Source organism: Eubalaena glacialis, chromosome 2 (genome assembly GCF_028564815.1).
Source record: "Eubalaena glacialis isolate mEubGla1 chromosome 2, mEubGla1.1.hap2.+ XY, whole genome shotgun sequence".
NCBI classification, from domain to species: domain Eukaryota; kingdom Metazoa; phylum Chordata; class Mammalia; order Artiodactyla; family Balaenidae; genus Eubalaena; species Eubalaena glacialis.
This window is the reverse complement of record NC_083717.1, coordinates 53,422,073-53,449,887: the sequence shown is the minus strand read 5'-3', so window position 1 is coordinate 53,449,887 and position 27,815 is coordinate 53,422,073. Positions and strand designations below refer to the sequence as shown.

General features: G+C 39.1%; 1 protein-coding gene across 1 annotated transcript in view; it reads left to right on the top strand.

Annotated features, from left to right (window-relative positions):
- GABRA5 (gamma-aminobutyric acid type A receptor subunit alpha5) overlaps nt 1-27,815 on the top strand; it is a 78,870-nt gene that overhangs the window by 21,740 nt on the left and 29,315 nt on the right. Inside the window, exon 8 of the mRNA XM_061181830.1 lies at nt 22,192-22,274. Within this exon, the coding sequence (XP_061037813.1) occupies nt 22,192-22,274 (83 nt within the window). The remainder of the gene's footprint in view (nt 1-22,191; nt 22,275-27,815) is intronic.

Genomic DNA, 27,815 nt, shown 5'->3' with positions numbered 1-27,815 from the left:
CCATATATGTGTGTAAGCATATGGTATTTGTTTTTCTCTTTCTGACTTACTTCACTCTGTATGACAGACTCTAGGTCCATCCACCTCACTACAAATAACTCAATTTCCTTTCTTTATGTGATTGAATAATATTCCATTGTATATATGTGCCACATCTTCTTTATCCATTCATCTGTCAATGGACACTTAGGCTGCTTCCATGGCCTGGCTATTGTAAATAGTGCTCCAATGAACATTGTGGTACATGACTCTTTTGAATTATGGTTTTCTCAGGGTATATGCCCAGTAGTGGGATTGCTGGATCATATGGTAGTTCTAGTTTTAGTTCTTTAAGGAACCTCCATACTGTTCTCCATAGTGGCTGTATCAATTGACATTCCCACCAACAGTGCAAGAGGGTTCCCTTTTCTCCACACCCTCTCCAGCATTTATTGTTTGTAGTTTTTTTGATGATGGCCGTTCTGACTGGTGTGAGGTGATACCTCATTGTAGTTTTGATCTGCATTTCTCTAATGATTAGTGATGTTGAGCATCCTTTCAAGTGTTTGTTGGCAATCTGTATATCTTCTTTGGAGAAATGTCTATTTAGGTCTTCTGCCCATTTTTTGATTAGGTTGTTTGTTTTTTTGATATTGAGCTGCATGAGCTGCTTGTATATTTTGGAGGTTAATCCTTTGTCAGTTGCTTCGTTTGCAAATATTTTCTCCCATTCTGTGGGTTTTCTTTTTGTCTTGTTTATGTTTTCCTTTGCTGTGCAAAAGCTTTTAAGTTTCATTAGGTCCCATTTGTTTATTTTTGTTTTTATTTCCATTACTCTAGGAGGTGGGTCAAAAAGGATCTTGCTGTGATTTATGTCACGGAGTGTTCTGCCTATGTTTCCCTCTAAGTGTTTTATAGTGTCTGGCCTTACATTTAGGTCTTTAATCGATTTTGAGTTTATCTTTGTATACAGTGTTAGGGAGTGTTCTAATTTCATTCTTTTACATGTAACTGTCCATTTTTCCCAGCACCACTCATTGAAGAGGCTGTCTTTTCTACATTGTATTTCTTGCCTCCTTTATCAAAGATAAGGTGACCATATGTACGTGGGTTTATCTCTGGGCTTTCTATCCTGTTCCATTGATCTATATTTCTATTTTTGTGCCAGTACCATACTGTCTTGATTGCTGTAGCTTTGCAGTATAATGTGAAGTCAGGGAGCCTGATTCCTCCAGCTCCATTTTTCTTTCTCCAGATTGCTTTGGCTATTTGGGGTCTTTTGTGTCTCCATACAAATTGTGAAATTTTTTGTTCTAGTTCTGTGAAAAATGCCATTGGTAGTTTGATAGGGATTGCATTGAATCTGTATATTGCTTTGGGTGGTATGGTCATTTTTACAATATTGATTCTTCCAATCCAAGAACATGATATATCTCATCATCTATTTGTGTCATCTTTAATGTCTTTCATCAGTGTCTTATAGTTTTCTGCATAAAGGTCTTTTGCCTCCGTAGGTAGGTTTATTCCTAGGTATTTTATTCTTTTTGTTGCAATGGTAAATGGGAGTGTTTCCTTAATTTCTCTTTCAGATTTTTCATCATTAGTGTATAGGAATGCAAGAGATCTCTGTGCAATAATTTTGTATCCTGCTACTTTACCAAATTCACTGATTAGCTCTATTAGTTTTCTGGTAGCATGTTTACGATTCTCTAAGTATAGTATCATGTCATCTGCAAACAGTGACAGTTTTACTTCTTCTTTTCCAATTTGTATTCCGTTTATTTCTTTTTCTTCTCTTATTGCTGTGGCTAAAATTTCCAAAACTATGTTGAATAACAGCAATGAGAATGGGCAACCTTGTCTTGTTTCCTGATCTTAGAGGAAATGGTTTCAGTTTTTCACCATCGAAAACAATGTTGCCTGTGGGTTTCTTGTATTTGGCCTTTATTATGTTGAGGTAAGTTCCGTCTATGCCTACTTTCTAGAGGGTTTTTATCATAAATGGGTGTTGAATTTTGTTGAAAGCTTTTTCTGCATCTATTGAGATGATCATATGGTTTTTATTCTTCAATTTGTTAATATGGTATATCACATTGGTTGATTTGCGTATATTGAAGAATCCTTGCATTCCTGGGATAAATCCCAGATGATCATGGTGTATGATCCTTTTAATGTGCTGTTGGATTCTGTTTGCTACTATTTTGTTGAGGATTTTTGCGTCTATGTTCATCAGTGATATAAGCCTGTAGTTTTCTTTCTTTGTGACATCTTTGTCTGGTTTTGGTATCAGGATGATGGTGGCCTCGTAGAATGAGTTTGGGAGTTTTCCTTCCTCTTCTATATTTTGGAAGAGTTTGAAAAGGATAGGTGTTAGCTCTTCTCTAAATGTTTGATAGAATTTGCCTGTGAAGCCATCTGGTCCTGGGCTTTTGTTTGTTGGAAGATTTTTAATCACAGTTTTAATTTCAGTGCTTGTGATTGGTCTGTTTATATTTTCTATTTCTTCCTGGTTCAGTCTCAGAAGGTTGTACTTTTCTAAGAATTTGTCCATTTCTTCCAGGTTGTCCGTTTTATTGACATATAGTTGCTTGTAGTAATCTCTCATGATCCTTTGTATTTCTGCAGTGTCAGTTGTTATTTCTCCTTTTTCATTTCTAATTCTGTTGATTTGAGTCTTCTCCCTTTTTTTCTTGATGAGTCTGACTAATGGCTTATCAATTTTGTTTATCTTCTCAAAGAACCAGCTTTTAGTTTTATTGATCTTTGCTATTGTTTCTTTCATTTCTTTTTCATTTATTTCTGCTCTGATTTTTATGATTTCTTTCCTCCTGCTAACTTTGGGTTTTTTCTGTTCTTCCTTCTCTAATTGCTTTAGGTGTAAGGTTAGGTTGTTTATTTGACATTTTTCTTGTTTCTTGAGGTAGGACTATATTGCTATAAACTTCCCTCTTAGAACTGCTTTTGCTGCATTCCATAGGTTTTGGGTCGTCGTGTTTTCATTTTCATTTGTTTCTAGGTATTTTTTGATTTCCTCTTTGATTCCTTCAGTGATCTCTTGGTTATTTGGTAGCATATTTTTTAGCCTCCATCTGTTTGTATTTTTTACCGTTTTTTTCTGTAATTTATATATAGTCTCATAGCGTTCTGGTCAGAAAAGATACGTGATACTATTTCAAGTTTCTTAAATTTCCTATGGCTTGATTTGTGACCCAAGATATGATCTATCCTGGAGAATGTTCCATGAGCACTTGAGAAGAAAGTGTATTCTGTTGTTTTTGGATGGAATGTCCTATAAATATCAATTAAGTCCATCTTGTTTAATGTATCATTTAAAGCTTGTGTTTCCTTATTTATTTTCGTTTTGAATGATCTGTCCATTGGTGAAAGTGGGGTTTTAAAGTCACCTACTATGATTGTATTACTGTTGATTTCCCCTTTTACGTCTGTTAGCATTTGTCTTATGTTTTGAGGTGCTCCTATGTTGTGTACATAAATATTTACAATTGTTATATCTTCTTCTTGGATTGATCCTTTGATCATTATGTAGTGTCCTTCTTTGTCGCTTGTAATAGTCTTTATTTTAAAGTCTATTTTGTCTGATATGAGAATTGCTACTCCAGCTTTCTTTTGATTTCCATTTGCATGGAATATCTTTTTCCATCCCCTCACTTTCAGTCTGTATGTGTCCCTAGGTCTGAAGTGCATCTCCTGTAGAAAGCATATATACAGGTGTTGTTTTGGTATCCATTCAGTGAGCCTGTTTTTTGGTTGGAGCATTTAATTCATTCACATTTAAGGTAATTATCGATATGTATATTCCTATTACCATTTTCTTAATTGTTTTGGGTTTGTTTTTGTAGGTCCTTTTCTTCTCTTGTGTTTCCTGCCTAGAGAAATTCCTATAGCATTTGTTGTAAAGCTGGTTTGGTGATGCTGAATTCTCTTAACTTTTGCTTGTCTGTAAAGGTTTTAATTTCTCTGTCAAATCTGAATGAGATCCTTGCTGGGTAGAGTAATCTTGGCTGTAGGTTTTTCCCCTTCATCACTTTAAATATGTCCTGCCACTCCCTTCTGGCTTGCAGAGCTTCTGATGAAAGATCAGCTGTTAACCTTATGGGGATTCCCTTGGATGTTATTTGTTGCTTTTCCCTTGCTACTTTTTTTTTTAATTTAAATTAATTTATATTTTTATACAGCAGGTTCTGATTAGTCATCCATTTTATACACATTAGTGTATACATATCAATCCTAATCTCCCAATTTGTCACACCACCACCACCACCGCCCCCCCTCAAGCTGCTTTCCCCCCTTGGTGTCCATACATTTTTTCTCTACTTCTGTGTCTCAATTTCTGCTCTGCAAACCGGTTCATCTGTACCATTTTCTAGGTTCTACATATATGCGTTAATATACGATATTTGTTTTTTCTTTCTGACGTACTTCATTCTGTATGACAGTCTCTAGATGCATCCACGTCTCTACAAATGACCCAATTTTGTTCCTTTTTATGGCTGAGTAATATTCCATTGTATATATGTACCACATCTTCTTTATCCATTCACCTGTCGATGGGCATTTAGGCTGCTTCCATGACCTGGCTATTGTAAATAGTGCTTCAATGAACATTACGGTGCATGTGTCTTTTTGAATTATGGTTTTCTCTGGGTATATGCCCAGTAGTGGGATTGCTGGGTCATATGGTAGTTCTAGTTTTAGTTCTTTATGGAACCTCCATACTGTTCTCCATAGTAGCTGTATCAATTTACATTCCCACCAACAGTGCAAGAGGGTTCTCTTTTCTACAACCCCTCTCCAGCATTTGTTGTTTGTAGATTTTCTGATGATGCCCATTCTGACTGGTGTGAGGTGATACCTCATTGGAGTTTTGATTTGCATTTCTCTAATACTTAGTGATGTTGAGCAGCTTTTCGTGTGCTTCTTGGCCATCTGTATGTCTCCTTTGGAGAAATGTCTGTTTAAGTCTTCTGCCCATTTTTGGATTGGGTTGTTTGTTTTTTTGTTATTGAGCTGCATGAGCTGTTTATAGATTTTGGAGATTAATCCTTTGTCCAATGATTTGTTTGCAAATATTTTCTCCCATTCTGAGGGTTGTCTTTTCATCTTGTTTATGGTTTCCTTTGCTGTGAAAAAGCTTTGAAGTTTCATTAGGTCCCACTTGTTTATTTTTGTTTTTATTTCCATTACTCTAGGAGATGGATCAAAAAATATCTTGCTATGATTTATGTCAAATAGTGTTCTTCCTAGTTTTCCTCTAAGAGTTTTATAGTGCCCGGTCTTGCATTTAGGTCTCTAATCCATTTTGAGTTTATTTTTGTGTATGGTGTTAGGGAGTGTTCTAATTTCATTCTTTTACATGTAGCTGTCCACTTTTCTCAGCACCACTTATTGAAGAGACTGTCTTTTCTCCATTGTATATCTTTGTCTCCTTTGTCATAGATTAGTTGACCATAGGTGCATGGGTTTATCTCTGGGCTTTCTATCCTGTTCCATTGATCTATATTTCTGTTTTTGTGCCAGTACCATATTGTCTTCATTACTGTAGCTTTGTAGTATAGTCTGAAGTCAGGGAGCCTGATTCCTCCAGCTCCGTTTCTTTTCCCTCAAGACTGCTTTGGCTATTTGGGGTCTTTTGGGTCTCCAGACAAATTGTGAAATTTTTTTTCTAGTTCTGTGAAAAATGCCATTGGTAATTTGATAGGGACTGCACTGAATCTGTAGATTGCTTTGCGTAGTATAGTTATTTTCACAATATTGATTCTTCCAATCCAAGAAGATGGTATATCTCTCCATCTGTTGGTATTATCTTTAATTTCTTTCATCAGTGTCTTATAGTTTTCTGCATACCGGTCTTTTGTCTCCCTAGGTAGGTTTATTCTTAGGTATTTTATTCTTTTGGTGGCAATGGTAAATGAGAGTGTTTCCTTAATTTCTCTTTTAGATTTTTCATCATTAGTGTATAGGAATGCAAGAGATTTCTGTGCATTAATTTTGTCTCCTGCAACTTTACCAAATTCATTGATTAGCTCTAGTTTTCTGGTGGCATGTTTAGGATTATCTATGTATAATATCATGTCATCTGCAAACAGTGACAGTTTTACTTCTTCTTTTCCAATTTGGATTCCTTTTATTTCTTGTTCTTCTCTGATTGCTGTGGCTAGGACTTCCAAAACTATGTTGAATAATAGTGGTGAGAGTGGACATCCTTGTCTCGTTCCTGATCTTAGAGGAAATGCTTTCAGTTTTTCACCATTGAGAATGATGTTTGCTGTGGGTTTGTCATATATGGCCTTTATTATGTTGAGGTAGGTTCCCTCTATGCCCACTTTCTGGAGAGTTTTTTTTTATCATAAATGGGTGTTGAATTTTGTCAAAAGCTTTTTCTGCATCTATTGAGATGATCATATGGTTTTTATTCTTCAATTTGTTAATGTGATGTGTCATATTGATTGATTTGCATATATTGAAGAAATCTTGCATCTCTGGGGTAAATCCCATTTGATCATGGTGTATGATCCTTTTAATGTGTTGTTGGATTCTGTTTGTTAGTATTTTGTTGAGGATTATTGCATCTATATTCATCAGTGATATTGGTCTGTAATTTTCTTTTTTTGTCGTATTTTTGTCTGGTTTTGGTATCAGCATGATGGTGGCCTCATGGAATGAGTTTGGGAGTTTTCCTTCCTCTGCAATTTTTTGGAAGAGTTTGAGAAGGATGGGTGTTAGTTTTTCTGTAAATGTTTGATAGAATTCACCTGTGAAGCCATATGGTCCTGGACTTTTGTTTGTTGGAAGATTTTTAATCACAGTTTCAATTTCGTTACTTGTGATTGGTCTGTTCATATTTTCTGTTTCTTCCTGGTTCAGTCTTGGAAGGTTATACCTTTCTAAGAATTTGTCCGTTTCTTCCAGGTTGTCCATTTTATTGGCATAGAGTTGCTTGTAGTAGTCTCTTAGGATGCTTTGTATTTCTGTGGTGTCTGTTGTAACTTCTCCTTTTTCATTTCTAATTTTATTGATTTGAGTCCTCTCTCTCTTTTTCTTGATGAGTCTGGCTAATGGTTTATCAATTTTGTTTATGTTCTCAAAGAACCAGCTTTTTAGTTTTATTGGTCTTTGCTATTGTTTTCTTTGTTTCTATTTCATTTATTTCTGCTCTGATCTTTATGATTTCTTTCCTTCTGCTAACTTTGGGTTTTGTTTGTTCTTCTTTCTCTAGTTCTTTTAGGTGTAAAGTTAGATTGTTTATTTGAGATTTTTCTTGTTTATTGAGGTAGGTTTGTATAGCTATAAACTTCCCTCTTAGAACTGCTTTTGGTGCATCCCATAGGTTTTGGGTCGTTGTGTTTTCATTGTCATTTGTCTCTAGGTATTTTTTGATTTCTTCAGTGATCGCTTGGTTATTTAGTAACGTATTGTTTAGCCTCCATGTGTTTGTGTTTTTTACGTTTTTTCTCCTGTTATTGATTTCTAATCTCATCGCATTGTGGTCAGAAAAGATGCTTGACATGATTTCAATTTTCTTAAATTTACTGAGGCTTGATTTGTTACCCGAGATATGACCTATCCTGGAGAATGTTCCGTGTGCACTTGAGAAGAAAGTATAATCTGCTGTTTTTGGATGGAATGTCCTATAAATATCAATTATATCTATCTGGTCTATTGTGTCATTTAAAGCTTGTGTTTCCTTATTAATTTTGTGTTTGGATGATCTGTCCATTGGTGTAAGTGAGGTGTTAAAGTCCCCCACTATTATTGTGTTACTGTTGATTTCCTCTTTTAGAGCTATTAGCAGTTGCCTTATGTATTGAGGTGCTCCTATGTTGGGTGCATAAATATTTACAATTGTTATATCTTCTTCTTGGATTGATCCCTTGATCATTATGTAGTGTCCTTCTTTGTCTCTTATAATAGTCTTTATTTTAAAGTCTATTTTTTCTGATATGAGAATTGCTACTCCAGCTTTCTTTTGATTTCTATTATGCATGGAATATCTTTTTCCATCCCCTCACTTTCAGTCTGTATGTGTCCCTAGGTCTGAAGTGGGTCTCTTGTAGACAGCATATATATGGGTCTTGTTTTTGTATCCATTCAGCCAGTCTATATCTTTTGGTTGGAACATTTAATCCATTTACATTCAAAGTAATTATTGATATGTATGTTCCTATTACCATTTTCTTAATTGTTTTGGGTTTGTTATTGTAGGTCTTTTCCTTCTCTTGTGTTTCCTGCGTAGAGAAGTTCTTTTAGCATTTGTTGTAAAGCTGGTTTGGTGGTGCTGAATTCTCTTTTCTTTTGCTTGTCTGTACTGGTTTTAATTTCTCCGTCGGATCTGAATGAGATCCTTGCTGGGTAGAGTAATCTTGGTTGTAGGTTCTTCCCTTTCATCACTTTAAGTATATCATGCCACTCCCTTCTGGCTTGTAGAGTTTCTGCTGAGGAATCAGCTGTTAACCTTATGGGAGTTCCCTTGTATGTTATTTGTCGTTTTTCCCTTTCTGCTTTCAATACTTTTTCTTTGTCTTTAATTTTTGCCAATTTTATTACTGTATGTCTCGGCATGTTTCTCCTTGGGTTTGTCCTGTATGGGACTCTCTGCACTTCCTGGACTTAGGTGGCTATTTCCTTTCCCATGTTAGGGAAGTTTTCTACTCTAATCTCTTCACATATTTTCTCAGGTCCTTTCTCTCTCTGTTCTCCTTCTGGGACCCCTATAACGCGAATGTTGTTGCGTTTAATGTTGTCCCAGAGGTCTCTTAGGCTGTCTTCATTTCTTTTCATTCTTTTTTCTTTATTCTGTTCTGCAGCAGTGAATTCCACCATTCTGTCTTCCAGGTCACTTTTATCCATTCTTCTGCCTCAGTTATTCTGCTATTGATTCCTTCTAGTGTAATTTTCATTTCAGTTATTGTATTGTTCATCTCTGTTTGTCCTTTAATTCTTCTAGATCTTTGTTAAACATTTCTTGCATCTCCTTGATCTTTGCCTCCATGCTTTTTCCGAGGTCCTGGATTATCTTCACTATCATTTTTCTGAATTCTTTTTCTAGAAGATTGCCTATCTCCGTTTCATTTAGTTGTTTTTCTGGGGTTTTATCTTGTTCCTTCATCTTGTACATAGCCCTCTGCCTTTTCATCATGTCTATCTTTCTGTGAATGTGCTTTTTATTCCACAGGCTGCAGGATTGTAGTTCTTCTTGCTTCTGCTGTCTGCCCTGTGGTGGATGAGGCTGTCTAAGAGGCTTATGGAAGTTTCCTGATCTTCCCTTGCTGCTTTAAATATTTTTTGTTTGTATTTAATTTTTGATAGTTTGATTAATATGTGTCTTGGCATGTTTCTCTTTGGATTTATCCTGTATGGGACTCTCTGTGCTTCCTGGACTTGATTGACTCTTTCCTTTCCCATATTAGGGAAGTTTTCAACTTTAATCTCTTCAAATATTTTCTTAGACCCTTTCTTTTTCTCTTCTTCTTCTGGGACCCCTTATAATTCGAATGTTTGTGCATTTAATGTCCCAGAGGTCTCTGAGACTGTCCTCAATTCTTTTGATTCTTTTTTCTTTATTCTGCTCTGCAGTAGTTATTTCCACTATTTTATCTTCCAGGTCACTTATCCGTTCTTCTGCCTCCATTATTCTGCTATTGATTCCTTCTAGAGAATTCTTAATTTCATTTGTTGTGTTGTTCATCATTTTTTGTTTGCTCTTTAGTTGTTGTAGGTCCTTGTTAAACGTTTCTTGCATTTTCTCCATTCTATTTCCAAGATTTTGGATCATCTTTACTATCATTACTCTGAATTCTTTTTCAGGTAGACTGCCTATTTCCTCTTCATTTGTTTGGTCTGGTGGGTTTTTACCTTGCTCCTTCATCTGCTGCATATTTCTCTGTCTTTTCTTTGTTTAACTTACTTTGTTTAACTTACTGTGTTTGGGGTCTCCTTTTCACAGGCTGTAGGTTTGTAGTTCCTGTTGCTTTTGGTGTCTGCCCCCAGTGGGTGAGGTTGGTTCAGTGGCTTGTGTAGGCTTCCTGGTGGAGGGGACTGATGCCTGTGCTCTAGTGGATGGGGCTGGATCTTGTCTTTCTGGTGGGAAGGGCCGCATCTGGTGGTGTGTTTTGGGGTGTCTGTGAACTTAGTTTGATTTTAGGCAGCCTCTCTGCTAATGGATGGGGTTGTGTTCCTGTCTTGCTAGTTGTTTGGCATGGGGCGTCCAGCACTGGAGCTTGCTGACCATTGGGTGGAGCTGGGTCTTAGCCTTGAGATGGAGATCTCTGGGCGATTTCCTGCTGATTGATATTATGTGTGACTGGGAGGTCTCTGGTGGTCCAATGTCCTGAACTCGGCTCTCCCACCTCAGAGGCTCAGGCCTGACACCAGGACAGAGCACCAAGACCCTGTCAGCCACACGGCCAGGTACATGGGGATTTTCTTGCCTTTTGGGAAGTCTGAGGTCTTCTGCCAGCATTCAGTATGTGTTCTGCAGGAGTTGTTCCAAATGTAGATGTATTTTTGATGTATTTGTGGGGAGGAATGTGATATCCAAGTCTTACTCCTCCACCATCTTGAAGGTCCTTGTTTGTTTATTAACTTTCTTTCAATGCAGTGTAGCTGCAGGGTCTGAGAATGTCAGTTTGAAAACGTGATTGTATATACAGCTATTCCTGAAATGGCCACTGGGAGGCAGCACAGTCACATTTTTGCATAGCGATTGGCTGACAGCACCATGAAGTTATAGTGTAAGTAACTTACTTGAAGGAAATTATATACATGTTACATGTTTGATTTGTGGGTAATATATTTGAAGAAAGTTATACATATGTAAATAGAAGTTTTTAACTAAACACTGGTATGTGTATGAGAGTGTCTACACCCCTACATATAACACCAGTGTCTGGTTAAAAATGTCTTTCATGGTGGCACAGTGGTTAAGAATCCACCTGCCAATGCGGGGGACACAGGTTCGAGCCCTGGTCTGGGAAGATCCCACATGCTGTGGAGCAACTAAACCCGTGCACCACAACTACTGAGCCTGTGTTCCAGAGCCCAAGAGCCACAACTACTGAGCCTACATGCTACAACTACTGAAGCTTGCTCGCCTAGAGCCTGTTCTCCACAACACAACAAGTCACGGTAATGAGAAGCCCATGCACTGCAACGAAGAGTAGCCCCCACTTGCCGCAACTAGAGAAAGCCCACACACAGCAACAGACCCAAGGCAGCCAAACATAAATAATAAATAAATAATAATAATAATTTTAGAAAGTCTTTCATGACACCAACAGATATATTGGCCAAATCTTGAAATGTTTAAGATAACATTTATGTTAATGACAAGAACCAGTGTATTATTTAAATATTTGTAAAATATGGAAAATCACCAAATATGGAATACAGTTATGGCACCCAGACCAAAGAAAATCAATGTTAATGGTTTGGTGTGTGTCATGTACGTGTGTCTGTGTGTGTGGGCACACCTGCATACACATGTGTATATCTGTGTGTGTCCACACATACTCTCCTGTAGTTTTTGAGTGGTCTCATTCTCTGAAAATTGTTTTGTAAATAGCTTTATAATTTGAAGTATATTGAATACCTTTTTCCTGTCATTAAACATTGTTCTCAAGTATTGTGATCCATCAAATTCCATCAGGTCAGTATCCTGTCATTATATAGTCTCTAAAAAAACTCATGTCATTTCCATTTTTCTCCTCAGTGATAAACATTGCCATGCAAGCATATAATTCTACCCATTGGATAAATTCCAGGAATTGGCCAAAAGATAAGCCTTTCAATATGTATTTCCACGTTGCTCTCTAGAAAAACTGTACGAATTCCCCTCCCTCCAACAGGGGGAAGAGGGATGGTCTCTGTTACTTCCTCGCTGACACTTTATCTGTGAAACTGAAAATGAAGCATCAGCCCATTTTGCTACATGAGATGTGATCAACAGTAGAAAAGTCTATGTGTAACAGTTACTCAGCCTGAGATTTATAGTCACACCAGCTCACAAGCTGTTCTGTGAAACGAGTCTCACAGAACAGCTTGTGAGCTGAGTTGACTGAAGATGACCTTTGCTCCTAAATGGGGGGCCTGGGTACCTGGCTGTACAGCTCAGCCCTCACCTCTATCTCCCCATCAGGTGTGCATCCTCACCCTCTCTCAGTTTCCTCGGGCATGGGCACCCAGACTTCCCCAGACGGCTCCCTGAAGCTTCCTGCTCTGCCAGCCCACTGGCACCCGGCTCAGCTCAGGGTCCTCCGGTCGCAGCCCCAAGTCATCTTGTCTGGAGCGTTGGCCACCTGCATCTGATATCCCGGTTGAACTTCTGAGCATCTTGGGGAAGGGCCCATGTCTTGATCATGCATGATTCTGTGTAATTTCATACACTCCGTGGACTCTGGGTGCCTGGCTCCTGGGCTGGCCCTCAAGAGGAATTTACTGCACGTTTGTGAAGGAGTATACGGTAATGAACAGACCACATTCCTTAATCTAGGTCATTTCCCTGCTAAGCCCTTAGCTTCAGGGATTTGGAAGGGAGATCTAGAAAATTTCTCTTCCACAAACATGCTCAGTGCTTAGGTTTCTGCCAGTTTTATATTGATTCAAGTTTATGTTTGGCTAACAAATTGTACTTTGGGGATACACATGAGGACATTTTAATACAGGTTTCTTGCCTATTTGGTTTGAAACATGACTGGAATTATCCTGGGTCAGTTCACTCCAGTTAGTCTAGACTTTTGGACCATTAGATTGGACCACATCATCCTTTGCAAATGGGCAACTCCAGCACATTTTTGTCTTTTTAGGTTCTGACCCCGCAAAGGTTGTCAGACACTCAGTCCTAGGCTCCTGGCACCGTGCTCTCCTGGGCTGGAGTCTCGGGCTTCCCTGTCCAGGCAGGGACTTTCTTGAAAAGGAGCCACCTGCAAGCTCAGGGCCACAGCTCACACAATGTCGAGGAATCTCTAGTAACCTCTCTTTGGAGGCAGTTGGTGGAAAGTCCCAGGCAGCTGCTGGCTGGGGACTTGGTCCCAGACCCCATTCCCAACCTCACAAAGGTAAGGTCCAGGCCCTCAGTAATGTCAAATGGAAAAAATCTCTTGACCTGGGCTGCTAATTGCTTTTCAAAAAGGTATATAGCCTTTATTACTTGCCAGATACTTTAGCAGTATAAACTCATAACCCTCAAAACACCCTAAGAGGTTGGTACCATCATTATCCCTGTTCATAGATGAGGCAAATGAAGCAGGTGAAAATGAATATGCAGGAAGTAGTCCATCAATAAAGCCCAAATGCCCAACTCACCTGCCTATACCTACTTTAACATAATATCTAAGAAACGTACAGCCGTCAGCTATGCACTCTATTCAGCCAACATGGGTGAAAACAGTCACCACCAGGTGGCGCCCCATCCACTTATATTTAGGGGGAATGGGCTCAGGAGTGCCTTGTATCAGACCCAAGGAAACTCTGGTTTCACCGAAACACTTTTCAGTGAAAGCAAAGTGCTGCGTTTCTGGAGAGTTTTCCCATGAGACACACTTAGCGTGTCTGCAACCGACCTGAGGTTTCTCAGAGCCAGGAAATCCGTCCTTAGCTCCACACCCTCACCCGCACGCAACTGGCCTGTACCTACCACCAAGCCATTGGGACACCTGGGTGCTGACTCAGTGTCGAAAGGCTGCTGAAGAAGTCCTCCCGCCTCCTCACCTGGGGAAACGTGAAGGGTCCTTCTAGGTTGCTGAAATTGGTGGTCTCAGCTCATGCATAATCATCTGTCCACGCTTTGAGATAATCCATAAATGTCAGACAAGTACCTTGCATAGTATAAAATTCAGAGAGGTCACTGTCTCTCAGTTATGTGGCTAATGCCCTGAGGATTTCTGTATTTACCCTGAAAATGATTATGCATATGTCTGATACTTATGAAGAATGAAGGCACCAAGTCATCAGTGCTTAAAATATTTCCCAAGTGGCATGGAATCATGAGTTTTGGGTTTTGTTTTTCCTATAATCTGTGCTATCTCTAATGTTAAGATACAGTGTTAGCTACTGTATCTTAACATTAAACTTCAGATTAAATAAAACATTGAACTTAATGTTAAATAAAATTTAAAATTCAGTTTCTCAGTCATACTGGCCACGTTTTAAGTGGTCAATAGCTAGTTAAAGAAGGGCTTCAGTATCTGACAGCACAGATACAGGACATTCATATCATCACGGAAAGTTCCGTTGGAAACACAGCCTAATCCAACAGAAGCAGAAACGTTTCTTAAGGGTCATATTTTTCTATTGGTCCTGATCATAGTTGCACACACAGCACATAGACCAGCAGTAGCCAGCTTTTTGCTGTAACACATACAAAGAAGGGATGACAGTCAGAGGATACCAGGTATCCTCGGATTTCAGTAAAATTTTAGAATAGCTTTGAAAAAAGTTAAAGCGTTTATGATACAATGTTTTTTGTATATTTGTTTTCTAGTTTTATTAAGGTAATTGACATATAACGTTGTATAAGATTAAGGTGTACAAGGATATTACTCTATAACTTCTTCATCTCTGAGGATATGACTCAGGTGTAGAGCAAGGAAGACTCTCCAGAGTGTTGAAGTAGCCCTGCACAGCCCCATCCAGGTGGGAATAAGCCAGAGGCAGCACAATGAGCCTACAGAAAAATAAAGATGTTCCCTACAAAGAGCCAGCTGAGAGTCCCAGCTTTCCTCCATCTCCAAAGCTGGCAGCCCTTCAGATGGGTGCAACCATAGTAAACAGAAAGTTATGTACATTAAGTATTCTTATGTTCCTTACAAAGACTCACTTGGAAAAGTATCAGCCAAATTAAGCCTCACCTCTTTCCCATAACACCAATCATTAGGTGCTATGTTAGTATTGAATTTCAAGAGTCCCCAAATAAATTTCATATATTGCCTGAGAGTCTTGATAAGAAGGTGATGTTTCCACTGAATGACCCGTGGAGGCATATTACTCAGCCATAAAAAAGAATGAAATAATGCCATTTGCAGCAACATGGATGGACCTAGAGATTGCCATACTGAGTGAAGTAAGTCAGACAGAGAAAGACTATCATGATATCACTTACATGTGGAATCTAAAATGTAACACAAATGAACATATCTAAGAAACACAAACAGATAAGAGAACAGACTTGTGGTTGCCAAGGGGGAGGGGTGGGGGAGAGAAAAAAAAACAGTGGAGATGCAGCCTGCAGCTCAGTCACTGACCAAGCCAGGCCACCTTGCATGAGGTGTCTGGTCCATTTCATTATCAAGCCTGTGATTTTCATGACAGTGAATACTTTGTGAGTTATTTATAAGTTGACCAAACCAAATTTCTTTCTCAACTTTGTGAAAATTATTTAACAATTGGTTATTGGATTAGTAATATTATTATTATTTTATTTTATGGAAACTACTGTGCTAGTTTTCTATTGTTGCTGTAACAAATTACCACAGACTTAGTGGCTTTAAAACTATACAAATTTATTATCTTACTGCTCTGGAGACCAGAAGTCTGAAACAGGTCTTATGTTGCCAGGATTGTGTCTCTTCTGGATTCTCTAGCAGAGAATTATTTCCTCACCTTCCCCAGCTTCTGGAGGCTGCCTGCATTCCTTTGTTCATGGCCCTGCATCACTCCTTCCACTATCACTGCTTCCAGCATCACATCTCCCACTTCAACTCAGACACTCCTGTCTCCTTCTTATAAGTAGGCTTGTGCTTACATTGGGCCTGTCCAATAATTGGGGTAGTCTCCCCACCCCCAAATCCTTAATTTAATCTCATCTGAAAAGTCCCTTTGGCCATGGTAGGTATCACGTTCATAAGTAGGAAGTATTAGGACATGAACATCTTTAGGGAATCATTATTTTGCTTACCACAATCTGTGTTCTGCCCCCCAAATTCATGTGTGTCCCATGTGCAAAAAATATTAATCTCATTCCAATATCCCCCAAAGTCTCAACTCATTATGGCATCAAAGTCCATAGTCTCAACTAAATCTCATCAGCTCCAAAGTTCCAAATCTCATCATCGGAATCATCTAAATCAGCTATGTGTGAGGATTTGGGTATGATCTACCCTGAGGCACAATCCTCATCTGTGAATTTGTAGAACTCAAGAAACAAGTTAATTACCCACAAAATACAATGGTGGGACAAGCATAGGATAACAGTTAAAGATATTCCCATTTGAAAGGAGAGAAAATAGTAGGAGAAAAGGAAGCACTATTCCCCCCCAAATTTCTAAATCCAGTTAGGCAAACAACAGTAGGTTTCAAGGCCTGGGGCTAATCCTCCATGATTAAGGCTCTGCCCTTAGAGTCATCCTTCCTTTTTCATGAAGGGTAGCACATGTTTGCAGTTGAGTAGTTTCTTTCAACCTATTTCCTGCCTGTGGAATGTTGGTGTTCTGACAGCCTTCTTTCATTTTGGCCTCTATCTGTCCCATTCAGCCCAAACTGACAGTGTTTCTGCTGGTATAAAATGTTTAAGAATCATTTACATCTCCTGTGTATGTCTCAAGAATTTACACTACTAGACTTCCTTCATAAATCTTTCATGGATAATTCGTTCTCTAATGACTTTTGCTTACATGGCTGAGAGGACCCATGAGTCACACATCTAATTTCCTCAAAGAGTCTGAGGCAGTAGCAAAAGGTCCAACCACACCCTTGGCTTTCCCTTAAGAGTATGTTTTCCTGACAATGAATCTCCTAATTATAGCGTCTTTTGCAACCTGGATAAACTGAGAATTTCCCAAATCAAGTCTTGGTCCCTTTTTTGTTGGCAGTTCTTACCTTAATCTTTCTCTTTCTTCTCACATTTTACTATAAGCAACAGGAAGAAAAAACAGGCCACAACTTTAACACTTAGCTTGGACTCTCCTCATCTAAGGGTCCAATTTCATCATTGTATCAGTTTCCTGTGGCTACTGTAACAAATTACCACAAACTTGGTGACTTAAAACACGTTTACTGTCTTACATTTCTGGAGACCATGAGTCTGAAATCAGTGACACTGGGGCAAAATCAAGGTTTTGGCCGGGCTGTACTCCCTCTGGAGGCTCTAGGACAAAATCCGTTTACTTGTCTTTTCCAGTATCTAGAGCGTCATGCCTGCATTCCTTGGCTCAGGGCACCTTCCTACATCTTCAAAGCCAGCAGCACAGCATCTTCAAACATCTGTGCTTTCATCACATCACCTTCTTTCTTTTATCTATGTGCAATTTCCTTTGCCTCTCCCTTATAAGGATCTTTGTGACTGCATTTAGTGCCCACCTGATTAATCTCCCCATCTCAAGACCCTTAATCACATTTGTAAAGACCCTTTTCCCATATAAGGTAATGTTTACAACTTCCAGGAATTAGGACCTTTTATCTTTGAGGGGCATTATTTAGCCTACTGCAATCTTTTACAAGTTCCGCTTTCCACGTAAGCTTTCTGTCACTATACAGTGAGAATCTCCTTTCCTCCAAGTTCCAGTTTCCTCATTTCCTTCTGTGACCTCACCATTAGGGCCTTTGATGTCCATATTGCTACCAACAGTGTGTTTATGACCATATAATGTAGGTCTTCTCTACCATGTTTCTCACTGCAAGTTCTCATTACAGAATCATTAACATTCACATTTCAATTAACAGTCTGTTCAACGTAGTCTAGGCTTTTTCTATAATGAATCTCAAAATTCTTCCAGCCTCTTCCCACTGCCCAATTCCAAATCATTTCCACTTTTTTAGGTATTTGTTACAGTAGCATCCCGCTTCCAAGTACCAAATTTTGTATTATTTTCTTGTTGATGTTGTAACAAATTATCACGAATTTATTGGCTAAAACACAACCAATTTATTTTCTTACAGTTCTGGAGGTTGAAAGTCCAAAAAGGTCTTATGAGGCTAAAGTCAAGCTGTAGGCAGCAGGATTGCATTCCTTCTGGATTCTCTAGGGGAGAATCCTTTCCTTGCCTCTTCCAGCTTCTAGAGGCCGCCTGCATCCCTGGGTTCATGACCACAATCCCATGACCTCTGCTTTTGTCATCATATCGCCTCTGACTCTGACACTCCTGTTTTCCTCTCATAAGGACTGCTGTGATTCTCCTGGGCCCATCTGGATAATCCAAGATAAACTCCCCTCTCCCAAGGGCCTTAACTGAATCATGCCTGCACAGCCCTTTTGCTATTTAAGGTAACATATTCACAAGTCATGAGGTTTGGGGGATTAAGACATGGATATCTTTGCAGGACCATTATTCTGCCTACCACCACACCTTCTATTGCACTGAAGTATTCTCATGTAAATGAAGAAGGCTCAGATCTGGAGAGCATATTGGGTAGAAATCTCTTTTCACACCTATTAACTCTTCTCTTTTTTTTCAGAGAATAAAGCAGCTGTTATTATTTCTCTTTTTCAAATGGAAAGGCTGGACCAGAGAAGTTAGGCAGTTTTACAAAGGTTGCACAATTCATTAATGGCAAAGCTACTCTAGAATTTGGCTGTTTTAACATCTGAAGCACATGCCACTGCGGGCTGCCCCTGGGCAAGCAGAGAGCTCTCTAGGGAGTTTACATCCAAGTTGAAGCAAACAGCTTAACTCACAAAATGCCCTTTTTCTTACCCTAAAATTAAGATGCCCAAAAATGGGATATTATGTTCCAATAAGTTAATGCTTGAATGTCTTTAGAAACAGAAATTTGACCTTTGGGAAAAAAAGCTGGATCCTTGGATCTACCAGTAATTCAGTAAGTTTTTCCATAGGCACATTCCTTAAACTTTTGAGAAAAGTAAGGGTTTCTAGGAGGTGGCCTGGCTGGCTCCTTTGAGCTCTGACAGTCCACATTCCATGGAGTGCTCTGATCTCAATTTTGTGTGAAGGAGGTTGGTTGTACATCAAGGGACACTGCATTTTAAGAACCTCATGAATGGAAGGGTCCCTCTTATCTAGAGATAGTATTTGAGTACTATAAAAGCATAAGCCTTTTTTGAAATGCTTAAAGGATCAAAATTTTAAGTGTTGTTCTCTTACTAAGGTTGAAACATTTGCTATTGGGGAATTTATCTGAATAATACATTCACTCCTTAGAGGAGAGACACTATCATAGATTAAGTATATTTTTCTGATGTTTCGAATTCAAATTCTAAAGAAGTCTATTAAAATGGGGGAACAATCTGTGAGGCTCTAATGTTAGCATTTATCAAGATGGTAATTGTAGAATTATCTTTTTTATGTTTTCACTGGAATTATTTTTTTCTTCAAAAGGGTTTTCTTTTTCCATCCAGCTAAATTCTGTCCACCTGTCTCTACCCACCCTCTCTCCTCCTGTTATATGCTAAAAGCAGACTCCTTGGTGTACATTCCTTGCCATCGTTAAATGTTGTCAGTGCAGTGGTTTTGGCATAGATCTCAGGACCAAACAGCTAGAATAAAACAAGACAGCAGATGCTGAGACCACAGTGACAGAAAGGATGGCTTCTCACCTCTCTTATAAACACACGGTGTTGGCCAAGAAAGAGGAGTACATGAGGAAAAGGAGGAAAAGCCAGGAGTGGGCAGAGTGCCAGAGGTGGGAGGTCAAGTCTCCCTGAGGGGTCTACTCTGACAAGTAAGGGCAAGCAACAGGAATGCAGGTGGCAGTGCCTCCAGTGGCCCCGGGGATCAAAGCAGAGACCCAGCACCAAGCAGGGGGGAGAGGAGTTAACTGTGATTCACCACATTGTCAAGAATTCAGCCAACAGATCTGGCTTCAAGGCAGCCTCCAGACCCAGTGGGCCCTAGAGTGTTTTCTGGGGGACAGAAGCCCAGTTATGTGAGCTCCAAGACATGGCAGTGTCTGGAGAGAAGATTCTGCCATGGAAGGACCATCTCCACGTCACCCTGCTGGTGGGAGTCCAGCCCATAGTTGTTGATATTATTGGGGGCAACTTGAAGACTGAAGCACTGGGTCTGCTGGTTGAAGTCTGCTGTGCATACAGCAGGGCTTGGACAGTCAGGACCACCTGAAGCACCCTGCACCCCCTCACACTGTTCCCACTGGCTGAGCCCAGCATCTCCCTTACACCAAGGCCATCAACTGTTGGAGCAGAGGCCATAGACCAGCACTGAGATGTACTTTTCTAATTGGAAGCGTTCTCTGTTCTCCCACATCACCATTTCTTCATGTGCTTATTTTCACAGTTATTGCTTTGTACCTGGCACTGTAGCTTTATATATACTTTTTATTTCCCTACTATAAATTTGCTTCTCAAAGAAATTCTAGATTTACTGAGTCATTGTGATTTTATTCTCTAGAACATATTTGACTCACTTAAGTTTTCTGCCCCACTATTGCTTTGTTTAACAAATGGCTTAAGTTTACTAACAAGATAAATTAACACTATTTTCCTTTATATTGTCCTCCTCACAGGCTGTGGTTTTTAAGTCCTGTTTTCTTAATTCTAATAAGTAAATATTCCTTCACCTTCCCCATTTTGTAGTCTCTAATAATAATCCTTTTACATGGTTTATGCTTGAAGATGTCCACACATATACAGATATATGTATATATATATTACACAAACACACATCTGCATGCTAGAATTAAATATTTTACCTTTCAAAGTCATGATTATGCAGAGATTTTAAAGATGTGGGAAATACCCCTGCTCTAATGTTAGGTAAACAGAAGACTGAATTTTATAAACCAAGAACAAAAAGAAAACATCTGTAGCTGTGAAGAAATCTGGACAAAGTGTACCAGGTGAAATTATAAGTGAAATGATATGTATTTGTAATTTTCTTCTTTATAACTTTTCTGTATTTTCCATATTCTTCTACGAACATAGGTGGCATATAATTTTAGATATCATATCCCCACCTGAATATGAGACTTTTGTGGTATATTCTCATCCATGTGCACTCACACCCTCTGGAAATCACTCCATTTTGGGGAGAGTGGTACCCCCAGGCAGAGGCAGCAGATTTCCTCTCCGTGGTGGGCACACACCTTCCTTCCACTGACACGTTTTAGCTTCATTCAGAGAATACATGAATTGACTACTCCATCTGCAATCGTCAAGTGTGAATTACATGCCCAATTAAATAGCAAAAAAGTTAAGCTATCTTAAAAGAAGGAAGCAGTAAAGGCAAAAATGATTGTTTTTACATTTTGATTCTCACCCCAGGCACATGGGCAAGATCCAGACTTAATATAACAAAATAGAATTGTAACGTCTGTTTAAAGTTGAAAATTGTGCAATTTGATTTCATTTGATGCAATTACATTTCATTTTAAATAATAGAATTAAACACTAAGGACAGAAGACTAACTCATTAAAGAAATTTAGATTTACTACTTAATTAGTAAATCTGTAGAGAAATAAAAGCACTACAGCATGACGACTCTGCAAGTACAAACAGAGCTTCGGGTCACACAGCCTGTGGGGCACGTGCCATTAGGGGCTCTGCATTCTTGTCCAGATCCCTTAATATCCATGCCTCACTTTCTTACCTTGAAACTGGGGTGATAATAGCAATACATCGTGCTATTCTAATTAGATATGTTAATGCAGGTGAAGCACTTAACACAGTCCCTAGCCCAGACCAGCAACTCTTATGATCAGCACTGTTTTAGTCATTGGTGACAGTGGTAGTGGATGGTGGTATTATTTGGAAGACCAGACTTGAATTAAAAACAATAAGAAAGTTGCTATCATAACACAATTTCGCATACTCTATAGTTTCATGACATCAACCCAGTACACAATAATTACAGCCAGCTTCTGGTCAAAACTTGGACTGTGTATTTATTCCACATTTATATTTTTGAGCTTATAAATTATTTTAGAACATACATATATTTTCAGCCTTGTCAAGGGAAGTTTTTTAGATTACTGTGGGTAAGTGATGGGAGAATAAAAGAATAAATTATCTTTAAAGGCATCTCAAATTGCTTTACAAGCTGTAATATATGTACAGACACTCACCAAGCCACAGAACTCCTGAGTAGATTTGATTTAAACCTTATTTCTAAATGATATTCATCTACAATGCAATTCTATGTAATTTGGTGGGACAGTTTAGACAATTTCATAAAAGATAGTAATTAAAATAATGAGTGGAGTACTTAATATGGCTTTCTGGAACGTGGCGTCCAGTAAATAGCCAGAGTTGGTGAGTCATTGAAAGGTCCCCATCTCTTGTTTTTCAGCTTGACCATCTCGGCAGAATGCCCAATGCAACTTGAAGACTTCCCGATGGATGCCCATGCCTGCCCTCTGAAATTTGGCAGCTGTAAGTTATTTTCACAAGTAAGAACCATGGATATATTTTGGGGGTTATGTCCCCCAAAGACAGAGAAGCATTTAGGTTCTATATGCGAGTAAGCATGAGATGACCTGCAGTCTGCTTGGGAAGGCTGGAGAGTATGGTGGGGCACACACCAGGCTGTTTTCCTTGCTTGTAACTGAGAATGCAAGTGGAGGCACTTGCCCATTAGGGTATGCTCCTCAGGAAGCAGTTCCCTACCCCTAGACCTGCACCAGGCAATTCTTTCTTGTCTTCACTTCTCAGATTGCAGGTCACCTCCTCCAACAGCCCTTAATGACCCAGTTTCAGTTACCCACCTGATAACTCCTTATTGCATGGTAGTTATTGCTATGTTGAGTCACTTCTTCTCATATGTTCCATATGAACATTTGATTATTTATATGTGGGTTATTTAATTTTTAAACAGTTTGGGGATTTTCCAGTTATCTTTCCATTACTGATTTCTAGTTTAATTCCATTATAGTCAGAGGACACCCTCTGTATGGTTTCAACTTTTCTTACATTTATGGGGGTTTATTTCATGACTCAGAATAGGATTCATTTTGATATTTGTTCTGTGAACACTTGAAAGTCATGTGTACTTTGCAGTTGCTTGGTAGAATGCTCTACAAGTATTGATTAGATCCTGTTGATTATGGTGTTGTGAGTTCTATATTGTTTGCTGATTTTCTGTCTACATCAATTGTTGAGAAAGAGGTGCTGAAGTCTCTGACTGTAATTGTGCAGTTGACTATTTCTACTTTCAATTCAGTAAGTTTTTTGTTTCATGTATTTCTTAGCTGTTATTTGGTGTATACACATTCAGGATTATACTTTCTTGTGGATGAATTAACCCTTTATGATTGCATAATGTTCATCTCTGTCTCTGGTAATTTTCTTTGCTTTGAATTCTACTTTACCTGAAATCCATATGGCCACTCTTTCTTTTGATTAATATTTGAATGATGTATATATTTCCATATGTTTACTCTAAGCATCATTACGTTAAAATGAGCTTCTTGCAGATGGTGTATAGTTGGGTCATATTTTTTAATTCACTTTGCCAGTCTTTATTTTCAATTGGTGTATTTTCATAATTTACATTTTATGGAACTATTGATATGTTAGGACTTAAGTCTGCCATTTTATTTGATTTTTTGGTTTTCCGTTCTCTATGTTTTCCATTTCTCTATTTTCTTTTTCCTGACTCCCTGTGGGTTAGCTGAACATTTATTATGATTCCATTTTTATTTATTTATAGTGTTTTTGTGTATAGCTTCTTGTACATCTTTTATTTTAATTTTATTTATTTATTTTTGTCTGTGTTGGGTCTTTGTTGCTGCATGTGGGCTTTTCTCTAGTTGCGGCAAGTGGGGGCTACTCTTTGTTGTGGTGCATGGGCTTCTCATTGCAGTGGCTTCTCTTGTTGTGGACCATGGGCTCTAGGTGCACAGGCTTCAGTAGTTGTGGTGCATGGGCTCAGTAGTTGTGGCTTGCGGGCTCTAGAGCACAGGCTCAGTAGTTGTGGTGCACGGGCTTAGTTGCCCCGTGACATGTGGGATCTTAGTTCCCTGACCAGGGATCAAACCCACATCCCCTGCATTGTAACAGATTCTTTACCACTGGACCACCAGGAAAGTCCCTAGCCATTCTTTTAGGATAGACTGCTGGCAATAAATTCTCTTAGTTTTTCTTCATCTGAAAATACCTTGATTTCTCCCTTCATACCTGAAGAACATTTTTAATGAATATAAGATCCTGTTCTGACAGTTCTTGTGGCATTTGAAAAATGTGCTACTTTGCTGTTGCCTCCATGGTTTCTGATGAGGAATCTGCTGTAATTCAAACCATATTTTCTTTATAGGTGAGATATCTTTTCTCTCTTGTTGCTTTCAAGTTTTTTTCTTCCACTTTAGTTTCTGAAGTTTGACTATGATGTGTATTAGTGTGGATTTCTTTGGGTTTACTGATTTGGGATTTACTCCACTTCTTGAATCTATAGATTTTGGTCAAATTTAGGACGTTTGACCAGTTATTACTTTGAATACTTTTTCTGCCCCATCCTCTTTCTCTTCTTCTTTCCTGACTCAAATGACATGAATATTAGATCTTTTGTTGTATTCTTACAAGTACTGAGGCTCTTTTCACTTTTTTTCTATTACATCTGTGTATGGTCACAGGCCCCTCCAGATGGCTTTCCCTTGTTCTCTGTATATCCCTTGCCTGACCAGTGCCTGCTTCACCTACACCCTACTCATATGACTGACCTACATACTTGCCCCAGGCCCCAGCTAATGACTGTTCTAGCTTTAGATAAGAACTCTCCACTCTGCTCATCAAAGGGGTGGTGAGGGACAGACCCCTCTGCTGGTTTCCCTGGTAACCAATGAGGTAACCTGATATAATTTCCCCCTATAACTGGCAATCTCTCCTTCCGCCCCGGGAGCAAAGACGGCCACATGTCCTGCTCGCCATCCACCAAACATGGTGGGGTGTCACTCCAGGACCTTGCTTCAGAGGTGTAAGCTCCCCCATCCATTAAACCGTTGATGTTTCTGTCACTGGCTCTTTCTTCAGTCTTAAGGATGGGCAAGTAGAGGTCTTTGTAGACCTGCAGGGTGCAGCCCAACAATCTGTTTTTCAGATAACTTAATTTTTATTGTTCTATCTTTAATTTTACTGATTCTTTCTTTTGCCCCCTCCATCTTTCTGAGGAACTCATTCACTGAGCTTCTTATTGTGGTTATTGTTTTCTTTAATTTTATGTGTCAACTTGACTGGGCCACAGGATGCCCAGATATTTGGTCAAACCTTATTGTAGGCATGCATGTAAAGATATTTTTTGATAAGATTAGCATTTAAATTGGTTGACTGAGTAAAGCAGATTGCCCTCCCTAATGTGGATGGGCCTCGTTCAATCAGTTGAAGACCTGAATAGAACAGAAGGGCTGACCTTCCCATGGGTAAGAGGAAACTCCTCCTGCCTGATTGCCTTGAGCAAGAATGTTGGTCTTTTCCTTCCATGCAAACTGAAACAGCTCTTCTTGGGTCTCCAGCCTAACAATTCTCAGACTGGAACTACACCATCACTTCTCCTGGGTCTTCAGCTTGCTGATTGCAGATCTTGGGACTTCTCAGCTCCCATTATTGCATGAGACAATGCTTTATAATAAACCATGTATGTATGTGTGTGTGTGTGTCTATATATATATATATATATGTAAATATATGTATATGTATATATTTCTATATATGTCTATATAGAGAGAGACACACACACACATATATGTATATATACCTATTGTTTCTGTTTCTCTGGAGAACCCTGACTAATACAGATTTTGGTTATGAGACGTGGGTGCTACTGTAGCAAATACCTGGAAATGTGGATGTGGCTTTAGAACTGGGTAATGGATAGAGGCTGGAGAGTTTTGTGGTGCATGTTAGAAAAAGCCAAGATTGCTATGAAGGGACTGTTGGGTGAAACATGGATGTTAAAGGAGATACTGGTAAGGGCTCAGAAAGAAAAAAGACAGCTAAAGAGAAACCTTTCTTCTTCTTAGAGAATACCCAAATAATCATGAACAGAATGCTGGTTGAAACTTGGATGTTAAAGGTCTTCTGGTGAGGTCTCAGACAGAAATGTGGGACAGGTTATTGGAAAGTGGAGGAAAGATGCTGCTTGTTATGAACTGGCAAAGCACTTGACTACATTGTGATCCAGTGTTTTGTGGAAGGTAGACCTTGTGTACAATGAAATTGGTTATTTAGTTGAGAAGATTTCTAAGGAAAGTGCTGGAGGAGTGTCTTGGTTCCTCTTGACAGCTTAATAGTAAAATGTGAAAGGCAAGAGATGAATTAAAGAAGGAATTGTTAAGCCAAAACAAAAAATGAAAAAAAAAAAAACCCAGAACTTAAAGATTTGGAAAATTCTCATACTCATATGGCAAAAAAAGAGGAAGTTTCTTCAGGAGAGAACACCAAATAAAAAGGTTACCTATGGTGTTATTGGCCATCTCAACAGAAGGCTGGAAGAAAGACCCCAAAGGCAATTCAGAGACCATCAGGGTTGCCAGTCCCACCCCAGGTGCAGAGTGCACAGGCCCAGGGGGCCAGACGGCCTCCACTTGGTCTTCAAAGGGCAGGGCTGCCACCCAGCAGAGCCCTGGGTGCCACGCCTGCAGGGCAATGGGCATGAGGCTGCTGCCTCAGAGCATTGAACCAAGGAGAATTATTCTCAAGCCGTAAGATCTAACGGAACTTGCCCTGCTAGGTTTTGGACTTGCTTGGGATTTGTCATTCCTTATTTCCTTCCACGTTCTCCCTTTTGGAACGGGAATGTCTATCCTATACCCATCCCACCATTGTATTTTGGAAGCAAATAACTTGTTTCACAAGTTCACAGCTGGAGAGGAATTTTGCCTCAGGATGAATTGAGTCTAGATGATATTTAGATGAGACTTTTGACCTTAGATGTTAGAGTTGATGCTTGGAATGAGTTAAGACTTTGGGGATACTGGGATGAAATGAATGTATTTTGCATGTGAGAAGGACATGAATTTTGTGGGGCCAGTGGTAGAACACTATGGACTGAATTATGTCTCCCCAAAATTCATATTTTGAAACCCTAATCTCTAATGTTACTGTATTTGAACATAGAGCCTTTGTAATTAAAGTTAATTGAAGTCATAAAGGTAGAACCCTCATCTGATAGGATTGATGCCTTTATAAACAAAGGAAGAGAGAAATCTCTCTCTGTCTCCACATGCATGCAATGAAGAAAGGCCATGTGAGAATACAGCGAGGAGGCAGCCCTCTGTAAGCCAGGACAAGAGTCCTCACCAGAAATTGAATCTGCTAACATCTTGATCTTGGACTTTCCAGCCTCCAGAACTGTGAGAAAATAAATTTTGATTGTTTAAGCCAATCAGTCTATGGTATTTTGTTATGGTAGCCCAAGCAGACCAACACAAGTGCTAAAACTTCTCTTTGGTATTTCTTTCTCTCTTCTGTTTCTTTGCTGAGACTCTATTTTTTCACTTGTTTCAAGCATGTTTGTAATTGGTTGTTGCAACATTTTATGGTGGCTGCTTCAAAAATTCTTTTTTTAAAAGGATTTTTAAAAAGTAATTTTTTAAAAGGTAATTCTGACATCTCTGTCATATTTTCTTTGGCATCTATTGATTTTTTTAAAAATTCAGTTTGATCTTCCTGGTTGTTGTTAGGACACGTTTTTTTATTGGACATTTTGTGTATTATGTTATGACAATCTGGATTTTATTGAAACCTTCTGTTTTAGCTAGATTTTTAAAACCACTGCTCTGGCAGGGAAAGGTGCAGCATGGCCTCATTACTGCCAAGTGGGCTTCCCTTCAGCCTACACTGACACAGGGGTGACTGGGCTCTTGCTCCTGCTGGGTGGACACAGGACTCCGAGCTCTATACAGGTCTTCACTGACACCATGTGGGGTAGGGTGGCCTTGGGGTGGCAGGAGTCTGAGCCTCCACTAAGCTTCCTGTGATGCA